Genomic DNA, 18,077 nt, shown 5'->3' with positions numbered 1-18,077 from the left:
GTGTGTGTGTGTGTGTGTGTGTGTGTGTGTGTGTGTGTGTGTGTGTGTATGCGCGCACGGACTTCCCCAGGCCTTTACACACACCCTCTAATAAACTCCTAAATGGATTTGTTCCGTGTTTCCTTCTCTCTTGTGCCAGGTGATTTCAATTTTAGCTAACAATCCCCGAGATTGTCCATCATTATGGGAAATTCAGGGCAGCAGGAGCTTGAATCAGGTCGTCACGTCCTATCTACAAGCCAGAGAAGAGAGAAAATGGATTCACGCTTGCTCGCTCGCTTGCTTATTTGTGCTCGCTTTGATTTCTCCACTCTAACACTCTGGACAACATGTATTCTCAATACATTGCTTTCTGTATTTTTCTAGTGAGCGTGACCCTAAAAGTTTTTATTTGCCATCGGTTGTCTACCTTGTCCTTAAATCCACAGAAGCAGCACTGTGTTGATTTAAGAATACTACCATACTCTTGAGAAAAACACACTTAAGCAGAACTTGTGAGTCCAATCACATCTTTGCGGCACGGTGGGATGGGAAGGTGTATCTGTGAATACCTAATGGAGTTTTCTAGGCCAACATCAGAGAAGGTTGATCAAGGTTATCTGTACAGCAATGGAGTGAAAGGGAAATTCCTTGGATCCAGAGAGATTTTTCTGTGTGTGTGGTGCTCCAAAATGTGGTCGCAAGCCACTAGAGTGTCTTTGGCTCTTCAGTTCCCTCCACCACCTCCTGGGGTTACCAGCTTTCAGGAAGTGGTCCTTTCTCACCTCCCACCTAGCAAGTGTTGGTATCCAGTCACTCTGACTTGTGACAGGCCCCATACATTCTGTAGTTAGGGCAAAAATGATGAAGCTGGGCTGAGGAGCAAGGGTATGCCCCCCCCCAGCATTGGCCCTGTACCTCACCCTCCAACACTACCTCTCTGAGTTTTCCCTCTCAGTCACCTTCCAACAACATATCTCTTGGTAGTGTTCTCTGAGTGGCCCCCCCCCGCCCCCGTTCTTCTGTTCTGAGGGATATGGTGCAGGTCCAGGAGGGATTAGATGAACAAACAATTTTCAGGACCCCAAGCTCTGTTGCATTTGAAATGGAAATGAAATACAAACTCAAGTTCTCATACAAACTCCCTTGGGGTCAAGCATGTTTAGCATTCTAAATCTGACCAAATTTTAGACAGCTACGCTGGCTCGTTCACTGCACATTATATAACAAGGCAGAATGATCTGGGATAGGGCACGCTCATCAAACAGGAGTATATCTGCACTGAAACACATGAATATTCACACTAAGAAAGACGGTAACTATAAACAGTCCCTCATCAGTTCAGGGCACCCGCTGCCCCCACGTCAGTTCACGTAAGGTCACGGTTTGCGGCTGGATGGCTCAACTACAGAATAGCTTCTCTTTTCAGGGCTCTTCGGATTCAGGGATTGTGGGTGAAGACTGTAAATCTAGACAAATATTAAGGAGGATGATCCTGTCTGGTTTGTTACCATGACTCTTTATGGAAGATAAGACTGCATATAGGCATAAATGAGAAAACATTGCGTCTTCTTCCCCTGGTTGGCAGGTTACTTTCTCCTGCCATAGTCTCCGAAGCTCTTGTTTGGAATTCCAGGTGTTGAGGCTTCTCTTCCCAGATCTAGCCCCTGCTAGTGGCTTCTAATGATGGGTTCTCACTCGATTACTACTGAGCCTTCACTTCATCTTTGGGAAGATGAACATCACCCATGCACTTGGTACCAATGTGGTCCTCTTCCAGGCCCAGGCCCCAAACTCATGACCTCGGCACTGAGTCAGTCTTTGGTCTCTCTGTGTTCTATTGTCTTAGTCTCAGGAAGTCTGGCCTGGGGGCATACTTCCCATCAGGGGCCTCACACTGTTCTACACGGTTTTCCTCTAGCTCTCCAGACCTTCTGTATTGACTAGGATACCTCATCTTGATGCCTTAGGCCAAAGATCCTACTTTGCTCCCCATCATCTTGGAAACTGAAAGCTGAGTCCTGGGTCGAAAATCCCAGAACAAAGCCCAACGACCCATCATCCATCAAAGCTGTAAAGATCTGTGTCTCTCCACTCCCAGAATAGACTCCAGTTACAGGCGTGCATCTTCTACAGAATAGGTTTGCAGATACATGTGATCATCAGGACTGACAACAGCTGAATCAGCGGAATTCCTTATACTCTTCAGATTCTGTGGGAACTCCTAAGGTATTTACTAGGGCCACCCTGGGCTAGAACATGCCATCAGGCCCAGCTAGCCTGAGCACATTCCACAGCGTGGTTTTGGGAATCGTGGGTCAAGACCTTGCTGCGCACGCAGCTCCCAGAGGAGGAACTACTCACTGTGAAATGAAGTGGTTAAATTCCTCACACCATTCTTCTGGGTGCAGCAAAGTGGGGGGAGGATTTCTGAAAAACAAAAGCAATGGTTTTCATTAGGATAAGCTGAGATTCGGTAAAGGGCAAGGTATCAGTTGGGATTTGTTGACGCCCTTCTAAGCAGCTGAGGGTTGGGGGGAAACGGCTCTGCTCCCTCCCAGGTGGGAATCATTCACCTGGGGAAACTCAAAGCCCCTCCTCCTGTGGTCACTCATTTTCCTAGATTGAAGGGGACTATCTCCTGACCTCAGCACTAGTGAGAGGCACAAAGAGCAGGGGCATTCTTCAAGAACAGACAGATGCTCTAATAAGCAGCCAGACAAACACACAAACCATTGTATCTGAGAGCAGAGGATTATGGGTGCTGTAAGAAAGCTATAAGCAGAATGCCAGGGGGCCATAGAGAAATAGACTTTTAATTATGCAGGGTTTCAGATCATTATGGTGCCATTTGAATTAATTATATGATGCTTCTAAAGCAGGCTCGTGATTCTGTCAGTCACATTTTAACTGTTTCCTATGTGCCAACCTCTGCAATAGGCAGAGGAGAAACCGAAAGCCTCAGAACGGTGCCCAGGCTTCTAAGAGGCTCCCAGAGCGAGGCAGACTATTCCATGCCTGATCACAGGCAGTCCATGAGAACAGAGCCCAACAGGAAAGTTCTTAGGTGAGCGGCTTGCTAGACCACCTCCTGGTGAGAAAGCAGCAAAGGAGACTTGGATTTATCTAAAAGTTCCTCAAAGAGATTTATCTATAAAACAGAAGTGGGCCTCCTGCAGGGCTGGCTCAGTGGGCAAGTGTAACGGCGTAAACGAATGCAGACAGATTGTAAAAATAGATATATATATATATATAGCTTTAATAGACTTACAGAACCACCGTTCCTGCGGAGACCAGGAAAGCAGAAGCAGCGGCTGGGAGCACAATTGCCAAATTTATAGGCAAACATTAGCCCGAGGCGAACACGCCCCCTAAGGGGCGGGACTTATCCCTACAGGCAAGGATGCTTGCTATGCAAGCAAGAAGACCTGCATTTGAATCCCTTGCAACACACAGAGAAGGGAGGCATGGCTATGCATGCCTGTAGCCCCAGCATTCGGAGGGAGGGGGTGGAGCCAGGCACATCCTGGGAGCTCACTGAGCAGTAAGCCTAGCTCAAATGGTGACCGCAGGTTCAGTGAAAGACCTTGTCTCAGAAAACAACGTGCAAAGCAATAGAGCAAAGCATCAGACATCATTCATCTTTATTGACGTCTACATGAGTATGCCTTGGACACAGACACGTGCACACGCACGTGTGCACACACACACACACAGACCAGAAGTGAACTGGCCTTACTCCTCGCCATTAGTGGAAATGAGGGCTGGTGGGCAAATCGAGTTCAGTAAACCAAAAAACATTTCCACACACCCTCGTCATGACTGTACATTTTAAGCCCACTGTATCTAATCTCCGTTTCTGCTTGAGTACTAACTGCTTCCCAAAGCGGACGGCTGCTCAGCTTCAAGGGACAGAGGAATGGAAAGCTGTAACAGCTAGAGATTTAAAAAAATGTTTCAGATAACGTGATTGCAATACATCTCTTAGTATCGATTTTCCTCCCATTTTATAGGGCACAGTCTTTATTATGACATCGTTACCATAACAAAGACTGCAGCTTCCTGGGCATCTTGGTACTGAGTGCAACTGCATGACTGAATTCTGACCAGTGATGTACAAGTCAAATTGTTCTATGGTGTTTCCAAAAGGAAGAAACATGTTACCCCTTGTCTTCTCCCTTGTGGCATCCTATGTGCTGGGACCTGCTGGTGTATGAATGCGGGTGGCTAGCAAGCTATGCAGAACAACCAGCTCTCTCCTTTGGGTAAAATTTATAGGCACTTCAATGTAATGTAAGAAGAAGATCAATCTGAGGAAAACAACAGTCTGGAATTTGCCTGCCTCAGTGCCTGAGGTTTGACCCTAAAACTGAACTCCTAAAAAGATAAAGCCATGGCCACAGACAGCACTAAAGCACAGGAGGTTGACCTCTGACCTCTCACTGCACACTCACATATGTACTCCTGCACACACACACACACACACACACACACACACACACAGACGCCTTCACACACAAAAACACAGGCACGCGAAACAGAAGGTAGAGAGGGTGTGAAATAAACACAGCTCATTCCCGTGGCCTTTGTACATGGATTGGGTGGGCTGTGGAATTAGGAAAGCAGGCAGCCCCTGTAAGGTGGGGCTAAGCCCAAGCTGTTACTCAGAAATGAAGAGGGCCCTTCAGTTCTAGATGCGTGGGACTGAATTATGCCTGTAACCTGAGCAATTGAGAAAGCGAATTCTCTCCCAAGCCTTAGGAAAGAATACTGCCCTGCCGAATGCTTGGTCTTAGCCCCTGGCATCACATCAGATTTCCAGGCTACCGTGAGATAATAAATTCACATTGTTTTAAGCCACGAAGTTCAGGGTAATTTGCTAAGACAATAAAGAGACCCAATACATCAATCAAGCACTGTGTCCTCTCTATTCAACTTCTGAAACCCTCCTTCACATTCCAAAGTGGCCATTCATCATCTCACCCCATAGTTCCCCAGACACCTCTGTGTTTTTCTCCTTCCCTCCATTTTGTTCTCTGCAGTCCAATGGTATCCAGTGGCTAAAATTTCCTCATAACAAACACATTTGACCTTGTGTCCCTGCTCAAATTTCTTTGCAGATCCTCACTGCCAAGTCTCAACTCCTTTACATAATATCTAGGTTACCTTTCCTATCTTCCCAGTCCCATTCCAAACCATATCTTCCTCTCAGAACCTGTACCTCCCAACAGGGTCCCTCCTTTACCGCCTCAGGACCATTGCACACGGTGGACTTCCCCAATTTGTCCACCTGGTGAGCTTTTGTATGTTCTTCATGCCTATCTATCATGCTTAAACAACAACACTCTACTGTAGGTGGAGGCCGCTTGTTCATCCTGGCCGCCCAGAACCAAAATAACCATACGGAAACTGTATTCATTAAATCCCTGCTGGGACCACTTAGCTCTAGCTTCTTATTGGTTAACTCTTATATTAATTTAACCCATTTCTCTTAATCTGTATATTGCCAGGTGGCTGTGGTTTACTGGGTAAACTTCCCAGCATCTATGGCTTTTTTCTAACTCCACCCTTTTTTCTCCCAGCATACAGCTTAGCTTTCCCTGCCTAGTTCTGTTCTTCCCTGTCATAGGCTCAAAGCAGCTCTTCATTCATTGACCAACAAAAGCAACACCAAGACAGAAGGACCTCCCTCACCATTCTACAGTGTTTTAAACCCTAATTGATTTGTTTTTGTTTATGGGTGCTCTGCCTCCCTGTATGTCTGTGCATCACATGTGTGCTGGTGCCTCAGAGACCAGAAGAGGGAATCAGATCTCTCAGGACTAGAGCTACAGCCGTTTGTGAAGCACAGTGTGGGTGCCAGGAATTGGGCCCGGGTCCTCTAGAAGAGCAGACCATACTCTTAACTGCTGAGCTTTCTCTTCCTACCCATTAGTCTATAAATTGTTGATGAATAAGTGACTGCATGACTAAATACACATACGTTGTAAGTAAGAAACAGTTTTGGGAATAAATGTGCCTTGGCCCCTAAAGTGGTACAATGTGTAGAAAAGCCTGGAATAGCCCTCTTGGGTGAATGTCGATTCCAGGTAAGTTTTTCACAGTAAGCAGGGTGAAACTGAGTGAACGAATGATGATGAATTGAACTTTTGACAATATTTTCCTCTGTCTCCACTTTTGAAGCCCACATATCCCCACATACTTGAATACACTGGTTTGTTACTTGTCTTGTTGCTTCGACAAAGCACCTGACAAACACAGCTTAAGGAGGTAAGTATTTATTCGGGCTGGGAAATCGTGGTGGCAGGAGTGAGAAACAGCTAGCCTCATCGTGTCCCCAGTAAGGAAGCAGAAAATTATTGTTCTGCTGCTCTGCTCACTTCCTCCTTTCTATTCAAGACACGGACCAAGGGAATGACGCTGCCCACATTTGGTGGTGGTGGTGGCAGTGGCAGGATGGAATATGACTTCCTACTTCAGTTTACTTGTGCAAGATAATTTCTCAAAGACATGCCTTGAGGTTTGTCTCCACCATGGCTTTACACCCAGTCAATTGACAATCAGTATATACTCTCACAGTATTCAACAATTGTAAACAAACAATGACTTAAGCCCCATTATAGACATAGTGACATTAGCACACTGGATAGCTTCCTGTGTGGGCCTGGAGACAGAAGATGAAGATCAATAGGTGTCATATTGAATTCTCAGTCTCCAAGGCTCCAGTTGAATGTCTCACTTGGCAGGCCACCTTACCAGTCCCCAAATCCTACAAAAACATGTCAGCTCCAGAAACATGTCAGCTGGGATGGTGGTGCATTTTCATAATCCTAGAATTTAGGATGTGGGGTTTGAGACCAGCCTTGTCTACACAGTGAGACCCTGTCTCTTCACTTCTGTGACTCACTTTTTAACTGAGCTGTTTTTGTATTGATAATTATTTATACATTATACTTTGATCATGTCTTGTCTAATTCCTCCTAGATCTCTCTCTCCCACACACACACACAAATAAAAACCTACAAAACATAACCCTTTTTCTCCCTCAAAACTATCCAGAAAAAGTAGAAGAACAGGGTTTTATGACATTTCTTTCTTCAGCATCTACCTACTCCACTGTTTCCTGTTCATAGAGAGTCTATGACTTTGGGAGATGAATTAGGTGAACATGTATGCAAAAAGTGCCAGAAATCAATTAGCAAGCAACCCTCACGAAAGGAACAAAATGAAGTTATCAAACACAGGGAACACATTCAGCCAGGGTGTGAAGAGAGGTCTCCCTACAGGGCCAGGTTCATTAAGCTGGGTCTCCTGGGGGCTGTGAATTTTGAGGCAGGTTCTGAGCAGAGGGTCCATACAGCCGTTGCAAAGGAGGAGGATGCTAGGGAAGGAGCGTAGACAAGGGGAAGGAGATAAAAAATGAAGTATGGTCCCTAGCTGTAGGATAGCTGTAGTTAGCATCAGTTAAATTCTTCAGGGTGTGTTCAGAAGGGCTTCTTCTTATTTACCCATAAAAGCAATAAAATAAGACATGTGAGTGCAATCAAACTGTTGGGAGAGTCTTAACTACAGCCATGGAGCTGCCGTTCTGATCGCAATTAGTAGAGTCTATTAATGGAGTTAAATAGTTAGGCACGTGTCTGTATCTGGCCCCTCAGTATCACACTCCGATACTAGCCAGAGTGGCTTATTGCCCTAAATCACATCTTATGCACTAAAACCTAATTATTTCAAAAATAAATGTTTACATTTATTTGTATTACATGATTCCATTTCACTATATAAAGAATAATCCCCCAATATAGGAATAATAGAGTGGGAAACAAGATTCCCCCATTCCAATATCTAAACCAGTCTCCTCCCAATAGCAGTACTCTGCGTGTTCCTCATTCAGACATTTAATATACATTATTACACTTGTTCTTAATATATATGTACTTATTTTTGTGCTGTAAGCATGTAAGTGCAATATAGGCTTATGATATATTAATTTTCATATTTGTAGTTTTGGGCAGTAGAAATTGCTACCTGTAAATGTCCTGGCTCTTATGTTTTTCCATCCTAGAATACAAATTGAAAATCATCTCATGTCAACGCCATACCTAAATAACACTCTACCATGTTGGCATATCATTGATGCATTTAGCCATTCACCTGTTGGGTATATGCAAAGATTGTTTCTACTTTTCTAGCTGTAAAAGAGACAGTTTTTGCAGAATGCTAAGATATGTTGCATTCATTTATGCAGTGAAATATTGGTTTAAAGATGCAAAGATGTGCTGCATTCTGTGTTGCATTTGTTTAGCTCTGTGAAGCTGTGTTACTTTGCCTGCCTAAAACACCTGATTGGTCTAATAAAGAGCTGAACAGCCTGGAGCTAGGCAGGAGAGAGAAATAGGTGGAGTTGCCAGGTAGAGAGAGTAAATAGGAGGAGAAATGCAGGCTCAAAGCAGGAAGAGGAAGGAGCGAGGAAAGGAGCAGAGGATGCCAGGGACAGCCACCTAGCCACACAACCAGCCTCAGAGTAAGAAGGAAAGACAGCTCTAGAGTAGAGAAAGGGCAAAGCCCAGAGGCAAAAGGTAGATGGGATCATTCAAGTCAAGAAAAGCGGGCTAGAAACAAGCCAAGCTAAGGCTGGGCGTTTATAAGTAAGAATAAGTCTCTGGGTGGCAAGCCCCTAAAGAGAAAAGAGTAAAAACAAAGAAACAAACAAACAGCAACAACAGCAAAAATCAGACAGCTGAAGTAGCTTACAATGCTACATGTCGCCTGTGATCTCTAACTTTTAAGTGTTTCTTTGGGGCTGACAAGATGGCCTAGCGGGTAAAGGCGCTTGCTGTGCAAACCTGATGATCTAAGCTCGATCCGTAGAACCCACGTAAAGGTAAGGAGAGAACCAACTTCATAAAGCTGTCTTCTGATCTTCACACATGAGCCGTGCCACACACACAAAATCATTTTTAAAATAAAGGTTTCTTTGGTGGCAAACAGTTCTCAGTAGGAAACACTCCATCCTTCGAAAAAGCTTAAACACTAAGAGAGCTGGCATTGGCTGCCTGATGTCCTCAGTGAGCAGAGGAACCACGGACCTCTAGAATAGCTGGGAATGGCAACCTCCAGTCGCTCAAAACCACTAGGATCAGGGTTTGAACCCTACTACAAAATTCTCCACACCAACACACATGGCACACGCTAAGGTCTATTCGGAACCTACATGTGTTGTAATTATGCCAAAGGAGAATAAGTTCCAATTTAAAAAAAAAAAAAACAGTTGAAGACATCTCTTTAAAAACAAAACCGCAATCTCACAGTAAACTACACCCTCTTCAAGAGCGAGTGATTGCTCCTGGAAAAGATGCCTGGGGCTACACACTGCAGCTCTCAGACTCTCAACCAACACTCCTCTTCTGTTGAGAAAAGCAGGGGAGGAAGGCATTTGTAAGCATTCTAGGTGGGAAGGCATTCGGAAGGCACCAGAGCCTGTCACCTGCAGGCCATCACTGCCTAAGGAGATGCAAGTTTTACAGTTAACAGCTATGACAGTTTTGCCCCCAATAACAGTTGGAACTGAGAAATCCCATGCAGAGAAAAACAAGAGCATGCATTTACGTTTCAAGTGTGTTTGTTCTTTTACTTTTCTCTCTTTTGCCAGGGAGAAGATGGGAGTTGACACCAGGTCTTGCTATGTTGCCTGGAACTCATAGTCGATCTTCTAAGTGCTGGGACTTCGGGCATGGGCCTCTGTGCTGCTCTGAGTCTAATTGTTATTACCTTTACAGGTTTTCATGTAGCCCAGGCTGGCCTCAAGTTCCTATGTAGCCAAGGATGACCTTGGGCTTTTGGTCTTCCTTCCACAACCTCCTGAATGCTGGGATTGAGACTGAAGTGAGCCATCACATCCGGCGTCTAGTTTTAATAATATATGTCACCCTGTTGCTTAAGCAATGCCATCTGCAACGCTAGGCCATAACCATTAAAATGTAAAGCTTCTCCATCAATGTGCATGGTTCACAATGAATCCTTCACTTACAGCCAGGAAGTGACACAGACTCTAGCTCTGAGCCCCATGTGAGTCAGCTTCAGCTTCAAGCCATCTCAAAATCTCAAGCTTCTAGAGGCCAATATTACCCCAGGTCTATGCTGAAGAGTGAGGGTGAGGGGCAAGGATATGGGGTGAGAGGGTCATCGGACTTTAGTAATCCTTGACCACTAACTACCCCAACATTTCGACTCACAAAAGCCACAGGTGACATTTCTCATCCTCTGGAAAACACCTGACCTCATCTCTCATTCTCTCAACCACCTCTGCACTCTGTTTACACAGCCTACAAGAGGACAGGACACATACGCAGTGCGGCCGCGCATGGGCCACGCATGCACCACGCAAGCCAAGTTGAGGTAGAGGGTAATGCCGTGTCCATAGACAGGACAGAGGGGCAGGCTGATGTGTGGCTTTCTGTCTGAATCAGTGGTCATTTGCTGACATCTGTTCCCTAATTTCCTCCTTCAACAAGAACTCAGCAACACCATCATACCCAACTGTTACTGTCCAGTGTGACGGAGAACTAGACCTTGCCCCAGGGCTGGCTGAGGACCTTTCTCCTACTCTGTCTTCACACAGACTGAGAACCAAAAGCCTGCTCTTTCCACACATGGTTTTTATTTAATTTAATTATTAAAATTAGGGGTGTGTTTATGCGCATGTATTGTGTTTGTTTATGTGTTTATATGTATGTGATGCATGTTTATATGTGTGTTTATGTGTGTGTGTGATATGTGTTTGTGTGTGATGTATGAAATTGAGTGATGTGTGTAATTGTGTGATGTGTGTTTGTGTGTGTATGTATGTGATGTGTGTGTTTATGTTCGTGATGTGTGTGCTGATGTATGTGTAGTGTGTGTTTGTGTGTGTTTGTGTTGATGTGTGTGATGTGTGCTGACACTTGTGTGGAGCTCAGAAGATGGCCTGCAGAACTCAGTGTTTCTCTACCATCTCTACCACCACATAGCCTTCAGGGATCCAACTTGGTCATGAGGCTTGGCAACAAGGCAAGAGCGCCACTGAGCTATCATGCCAGCCCTCCACGCACATCTTAAGAATCCGCAATTCTTTAAGAATTTATCACTTTGGAGCTGAGAAGATGGCACAGTCTCAATAAAGTGCCTGCCACTCAAGCATGTGACCTGAATTCAGATTCCCATTCCTATGAGGGCCAGAAACAGTAGCACATTTATACCCTCGGTGCTCCAGGGGTTGGAGACTGGCAGATCCCTAGAACTCACTGACCAGTCAGTCAGTCTTAACTGGTGAGTTGCCGTTAAACTGGAAGAACTGCCTCAAAAACATGAGGCAGAAGTAATTGAGGAGGAAACTGAACGTTACCAACCTGTGACCATACACATGATCACACATATACACACACACACACGTTCATGACTTTAAAGAAGTATGGTCCAAACCATGTTCTCTGCATATTTCCTTATGATGAAATTCTTAACTGTCTACGTGGGCTCCTGTGGTCAGGCACTGTGATGGTGAATTGCTCTGTCACATCCAAGCATTCTGGAGATAAGCATCACTCCCTGATTAGATTAGCGTCTTGTGAAAAATTAACTTCACATGCAGTAAGATGAAAGCCAGTGATACAGGAAAGGAAGAAGTCAGGCAAATCCAGGGCTCAACATGCTGTGATTTCATGGGGTATTGGTGGCTTTCTCTGGCGGGAAGGCATTTAAGTCGGGAAAATCACGGAGGCAGGGACAACCTTTGCCTGGACTGAGAATCAACTGTGGAACAAAATGAAGCAGTCAGCCAGTAGTCTCTCACTCCCTGCTGTTGCCACTGATGGAACTGATCTTTGAGGAGGCAGCTTAGCTTAGAGGGGCTTTCTCAGATTGCAAGGCAAAGTTGGACAGCCATGGAGCTAGCTGGAACACTACGGGCAGCCCTTGCTGCAGAGCCCAGGCCACTGAGCTTGCTACGCTGAGACTAATCAAGGTGCGGGGTTCTCTACCCATCCATTACTCCTCAGACTTAGCCATGAACAGACACTGCTCTAAGAGCCCCTTGTATCTATTGGTTTGGGTCCACTCAAAAGTCAGAAAGCATGCCAGTAGTTTGAACAAAGATATGTTGGTGGAATAGGATTAAATGCACAAGAATAACGAGACCTCTGAAAAATGCAAAATGAATAGATGCTGGTAGAAGCTGCTGGCCCTAGCAATTGTTCAGAGCACTCATGCACACCCAGCTCAGATTCAGACCCCATGGGGAAGGAGGTGACGGTGGTCCTTGGTAACAGACCCCTCTCTTTAGAGCACACAAGGCTGGCGAGCAGAAGAGACTGCCTGCCTGACAGAGTATCTTGAGACTCCCCAGGCAGCGGAATTTTTGGAAGTGAGTGCCACAGGGTGTTCAAATGTCACAGGGATCCAAAGGAAACAGCATCAAGGGGAAAATGAGACCAGTGGCCTTTTCTCTTGCAGTGGCCTTCCAATGCCCTCTGCTGACGGAACTTTGCATCTGCCCCATAGCAGTGAAATGCTGAGTCCGTAGACTGGGGAGCCCTGAGCTGAAGGGCAGGAACAACTTGATTCCTGCTTGGGGAATGAGGTGGAGAAGAGATCAGACAGAGGCGGTGCTGTGTTGCCGGCATCAGATTTAAGGAATTTTAACTTCCAGATCACAATAGGCAGCTTCAAGCTGCAGAGTGAATCAGCCCCCTCTGAGTCTTGACATTTCATGTTTAAGATGTAATGAAGAGATCGTGGAGACCCCTCTTCTCTCATGTAAAAAGCCTTAAAAATCCATCTTGTCATGGGACATAAAATATCCTCAATAAGGCTCTTTCTATCCTGGAAGCTCCTTATTAGAAGGGGGTCATTCTGGAAGGCATCCTATCAGAAACCTTCAGTGGCCAAGCTGTCCTAGAGACAGCGAGGAATAAAAAAGTAAAAGTTCGGGGACCAGCAGATATATTCTCTCTCTTTCTCAGTCTCTGTTTCTCACTGTGTGTCTTTGTGCGTGTGTGTGTGTGTTCCTGGGTCTTTCTTTCTCTGTCTTTCTGTGTCTCTGTCTCCCTCTCTCTTTTAGTCTGTCTGTCTCTCTATATCTATCTATCTATCCATCCATCTATGTATATCTCTCCTTCCTTTGGTCTCTAAGATTTCTTTCACCACAGGAAGGAAAAGGAGTCAACGAAAATTAATTAAAAGTTAAAGTTCTTCAAAACTCTAGTGCAGTGATCCTGGCCACAGAAGGGGACACCCTTTCCTCCTAGGGCCTTGTTTCCTGTCACTGTCATTGTGAATGTTGTCAGTTGGTTGGGGAGACTGATAAGGACAGACAGTGACTCCAGGTCCTTTTAGCCAAACCCAAGGTTTCCTTGTAATCTGTCAATTTTTATCCTTGCACTTTAATGTTATTTCTGGACAATGATAATATTCACTAACATTCCTTGAGAGCTTCCTATGTGTCAGCATTGTGCTGAGAGTCTAGTCTTCACACAAACCCCACATGACAAATAAACAGGTCCCCAGTTTTCTGTTTGTTTTACTTTTTTCCAAGACAGAATTTCTTTGTAGCTTTGGGGCCTGTCCTGGAACTAGCTCTTGTAGACCAGGTTGGTGTCGAACTCACAGAGATCTGCCTGCCTCTGCCTCCATTGTGCTGGGATTAAAGGCGTGCGCCGCCACCACCACCCAGCAGGTCCCCAGTTTTACAGATAATGAAATGAAGCTTTAAAAAGACCAAAATCTGGTGACCGTGTAACCAGCTTCAAACACAGGCAACTCAACTGAACCACACATTTACGGCCTCAGCGCCAGCCTGAGGACCCCTCTCGGCTAAGAGACAGCACAAGCAGTTCATGTCACATTAATGGGTAACATGGACAGGAACACAGGAAGCCAGGTCACCTTTCATCCCGGTCACTTAAGCTTGGGAGGGTTCAGATCGCCAAGATGTCAGCCTGTAAATCCAAAGACACTTTGGGGTGCAGGATGAGCAGAAATGGGGAGTGTGAGATGAGCATGTGTTCATCTCTTGAGCTATGTATTTTTCCCTGTAATTTTGCTCCCTTCAAAGTCACAGCTGGTGAAACCAAATAGGTCATTTTACCACGATCAGACCAACGCCAAGGGTCACCAAGCACCATTTGTTCTCTAAAGCAAAGCCACGCATCTAATTACAACTCACTGTTAATAAATTTGTAACAGACAAAAAAGACACTGACTGCTATGGATCTTCCTCCCCAGCAAAGTCAAACCATTCAAACGGCAGACTGCGTGTCTATTATTTCTTTCTTGTTTCCGTAAATTTAGCAATACATCGTAGACCTGGAAAACCAGGGCAAACCTCAGACGAACAGATTGGCCCATCAGATCCGGCCACATTGTCTCTAATGGGGAAAATTAGCAGCTGAATGCTAACACCTGTCACTAGGATCCGACCCTGGCTTACACGCCAGGTAGGAAGGCTGTGCAGTTCCTTGGAGCAATCTGAGCCCGGGTCGCCAGAGATGACACACGTGCCAAAGCCCAACACAGTGTGGGCAGGTTCCATTTGAAATCAGCGGGCTGTAGCAAATGCCGGGGGAGATGAAGCAGCGTTCTTTAGGAAGAGCAGGCATTAACAGCAGGCTCTGAAAAGGGCTTCTAAGGACCATGGAACTCGCACTATGCAGACTCGGAGAGAGATGCTGCTCTAGCAGAACCCACTTCTCCCCTTCCAGAGGCAAAAAGACTCCAGGGACATACCCTTCCGGTACCCAGTGGCTTCTGTTATAACCCTACTGGACCAGATTATGGCCTATTGTTCTCTGGGTCTCAAGGTCAATTGCAATCATCCCAGCTAAATAGATTCCTCCACAAATCCTGGCACTTTGTAAGGGAGGCCCAAGTGAGGAAAGCCATATTCATTTTTTCTGACATTATAAATATGTCTTCCCTTTACAAGGGCTTCAGCCATTTTCTACCTGGTTGCCTAGCAACCCTTTCACAGGACAGACATATTGGAAAGGGATGCTGGAGACATACAGATGAGTTTGTATTCCTTCACAGATTCCTTTTTTTAAAAAAATCAATCTGTTGTGTTCTCCTGTGGCAGGAGTAAGGTGGAGTGGAGAATCCGAGCTAAACTAGCATGGTGAGGTGGCTTTCCTAGCAGGAACACAGGAAGCCAGTGAGCATATTTCACAAGTGTGTTCAGCAAGCAGAGGGAAATATCCTGCTTCTTTTTTTTTTAAATATTTATTTATTTATTATGTATACAACATTCTGCCTCGATGTATGCCCGCACTCCAGAGCAGGGCGCCAGATCTCAGTACAGATGGTTGTGAGCCACCATGTGGTTGCTGGGAATTGAACTCAGGACCTCTGGAAGAGCAGTCAGTGCTCTTAACCTCTGAGCCATCTCTCCAGCCCCCAATATCCTGCTTCTTAATGAAAATGTACAGCCATGTCTTGGAAGACACTGGGTACATGGAGTGCCCACTCAGGCAGTCCCGAGGGCAGCCTCTCCTTTCCCTGCATCCTAGCTGAGGGACAAGAAGACTATGCTTCATTCTTGTCCATCCAGTAGCCTTTCTTTTGCTAAGTTATATTGCTCTGCAGAAGGCACTCAGTTCATTCTGGTGTTCACATCCATTTGTGATGTCTTGAGCTACATAGTTCTACACTGTTCTTTGAACTTTCCCCACATTTGTGATTTGTTCTGTTTTTTTCACTTGTAAATCTAAACTTACTTTTTTTTCTTAATGTGGTTGGTAATTCATCTATTTTTAATTTTTATCTATAAAAGCTCATGATCTGTACCTTGGTTCCGCTGTCTTTATAATATTCTGCTTCATTAATTTCCATTTCTGTCTTCTTAAGTCTTCCCTTTTTATAATTCTAAGTGCTCGGGTTAATTAAATATCTTTCTTCAACATTAACACAGGCTTTGGGGCTATAAATTTGCCTCTGATCTCTGCTTTAGCTATTTCTTGTTGTGAAGCATTTTAATAATTACTTTTTCCTATGTATTCAACTTCCATTGAGACTTTTGCAGCTTAAGTTGTTAAAGACAAACTAATATTTTCTATCCAAGTAGTGAGACTTTCTGGCTTTTTTTCCTAGTTTTATTGCATTGTAGCCAGAGAATATGTCTATATTAGCAATATGTTTGGAATTTAAACATAGTTTTACAGCTTCTGTAGTTTTATAGCAAGTGTGTTTTTGTATGTGGTACGTGTGGTGTGTACGTGTGTGTGTGTGTGTAGTGTGCATATGTGTTTATATATCCAGCATTATTTTGCTTTATAAGGTACAGTATTTTAAAGAACTTAATAGGAAAACATGAGAAGAAAATATTTAAGGAATCTTTTATTCTAGCCCACATGTCTTCTGTTTTCTGTGCCCTTTGCTCTCACTGTGGCTTTCTGTTGCCAACTGTCATCATTTCCCTTTACCTGAAGGACAATTTTCAATATTTCTTACAAGGCAGGCCAAGCAACAAAATTTTTCAGTTCTTGCTTATTTGAGACTGAAATTATTTTTCTCTCACTTAGTTTTGCTAGGTATAAAATTCTTGGTGATCAAATATTTTCAACACTTTGAGCATATCATCACACTGACTTTGATTTTTCATATGAAAACTAACCCGTTAATTATATTGGTGTTTCTGTATGTGACCGGGCGTTTTCCCTTGCCAGTGTCAAGATATCACATAATTTGTATTAATGTGGTTTGAATAATACCCCCCAATAGGCTTATAGATTTGAATGCTTGGTCACCAGGGTGTGGCGCTATTAGGAGGTGTGGCTTTATTGGAGGGTGTGGGCATGGCACAGTGAAAACACACACAGCTCTGGAGAGGAGCTTCGTGGATTCAGCCTGTACAGTACTGTTCACTGGTGGGTGAATCCGCATGCCTTACCTGGCTTCCCTCTGTCTCTTATTTCTCATCTAGAAAATGAGAAGATTAATAATGTTTGAGATCCACAGCTTGAAAATTAGTTGAGACAATACACCAACTATTCAACATACAGTTCGCTGTAAAGAAGAGCTTTACTAACTCTTATAACTGTTGATATAGGACTCTGGGCATTGTGAGCAAGTATGCCCACATGTGAGCTAGAGTGCCTTTTGTACTTCAAACTTGAGACCAGGCATAAGAGAGGAATGCCATACATAGTTGACCCTTTCGGCATTTCTCTCAAGTCCAATGTTTGCTCCATCAGATTCTATTGTTTCCTAAATTATGCTCTGTTACAGCAGTAGGATCATTGGGTAAGAACCTTGACATGAGATATTTCCAGCCTCTTGCTATAATGTTAATCTAAGCACCCACAATGAGTTAAGTTAAAGTATTAAAGGCTTGGCCCCCAGCCTGCGCATTATTGGGAGGTGGTGGAAACTGTAGAACATGGGAACCTAGAAGGAGGTCTTCCTGTTACTGGAGGTGTGCCCTTAAATGGGGACAATGAGACCCCAGGATCTTCTGTTCTCTCTCTCTCTCTCTCTCTCTCTCTCTCTCTCTCTCTCTCTCTTTCACCTTCTGACCAGGAAGTAAGGAATTTGGTCTACCACAAGTTCCCACCACCATGTGACACCATTGATCCAGAGCAGCAGGGCCAATCAGTCACACACTGAAAACTCTCCAAGCCAGAGTGCACGTTTTCTTTCTATAATGTGGTTTATGTTAAGTACTTGGTAAAGTAACAGAAGTTGGCTAATGCAGCTCTTTTCTAGAAGACATGGAGCCTGAGTCTCACAGCTACAGATACTAGTTCAGTATTGTCATTAAGCCCCAATACACAGTGACAATCCAGCTGCCACACTCCACCTATCAAATGATGAGCATCTTCTCAGCATGCAAGCAGCGCTGCTCTGCCTTCGAGCCCACTAGTCTGGACTAGCCAAGCCCACACATGGCCCTAACCTATTTGGACTCAGGCTTCTACACACTTCTTGCAGTGATAGAATTTCGCCTGAAAGCACTCATTCCATAGGCTAAGACAAACAAACCTCACCAGCACCCCAGCCTCATTCCATAGGCTAAGACAAACAACCTCACCAGCACCCCAGCCTCATTCCATAGGCTAAGACAAACAACCTCA

At 44.7% G+C, this 18,077-nt stretch overlaps 1 protein-coding gene across 1 annotated transcript in view; it reads right to left on the bottom strand.

Annotated features, from left to right (window-relative positions):
* The window catches only part of Myo3b (myosin IIIB), a 273,440-nt gene that overhangs the window by 186,962 nt on the left and 68,401 nt on the right, over positions 1-18,077 (bottom strand). Inside the window, exon 7 of the mRNA XM_005346535.2 lies at positions 2,344-2,409. Coding sequence (XP_005346592.1) covers positions 2,344-2,409 — 66 coding nt within the window. The remainder of the gene's footprint in view (positions 1-2,343; positions 2,410-18,077) is intronic.

The sequence above is a fragment of the Microtus ochrogaster genome, chromosome 4 (assembly GCF_000317375.1).
Source record: "Microtus ochrogaster isolate Prairie Vole_2 chromosome 4, MicOch1.0, whole genome shotgun sequence".
Classification (NCBI taxonomy): Eukaryota; Metazoa; Chordata; class Mammalia; order Rodentia; family Cricetidae; genus Microtus; species Microtus ochrogaster.
Note: the sequence above shows the minus strand (reverse complement) of the source record. Positions and strands in the feature narration are given on the sequence as shown.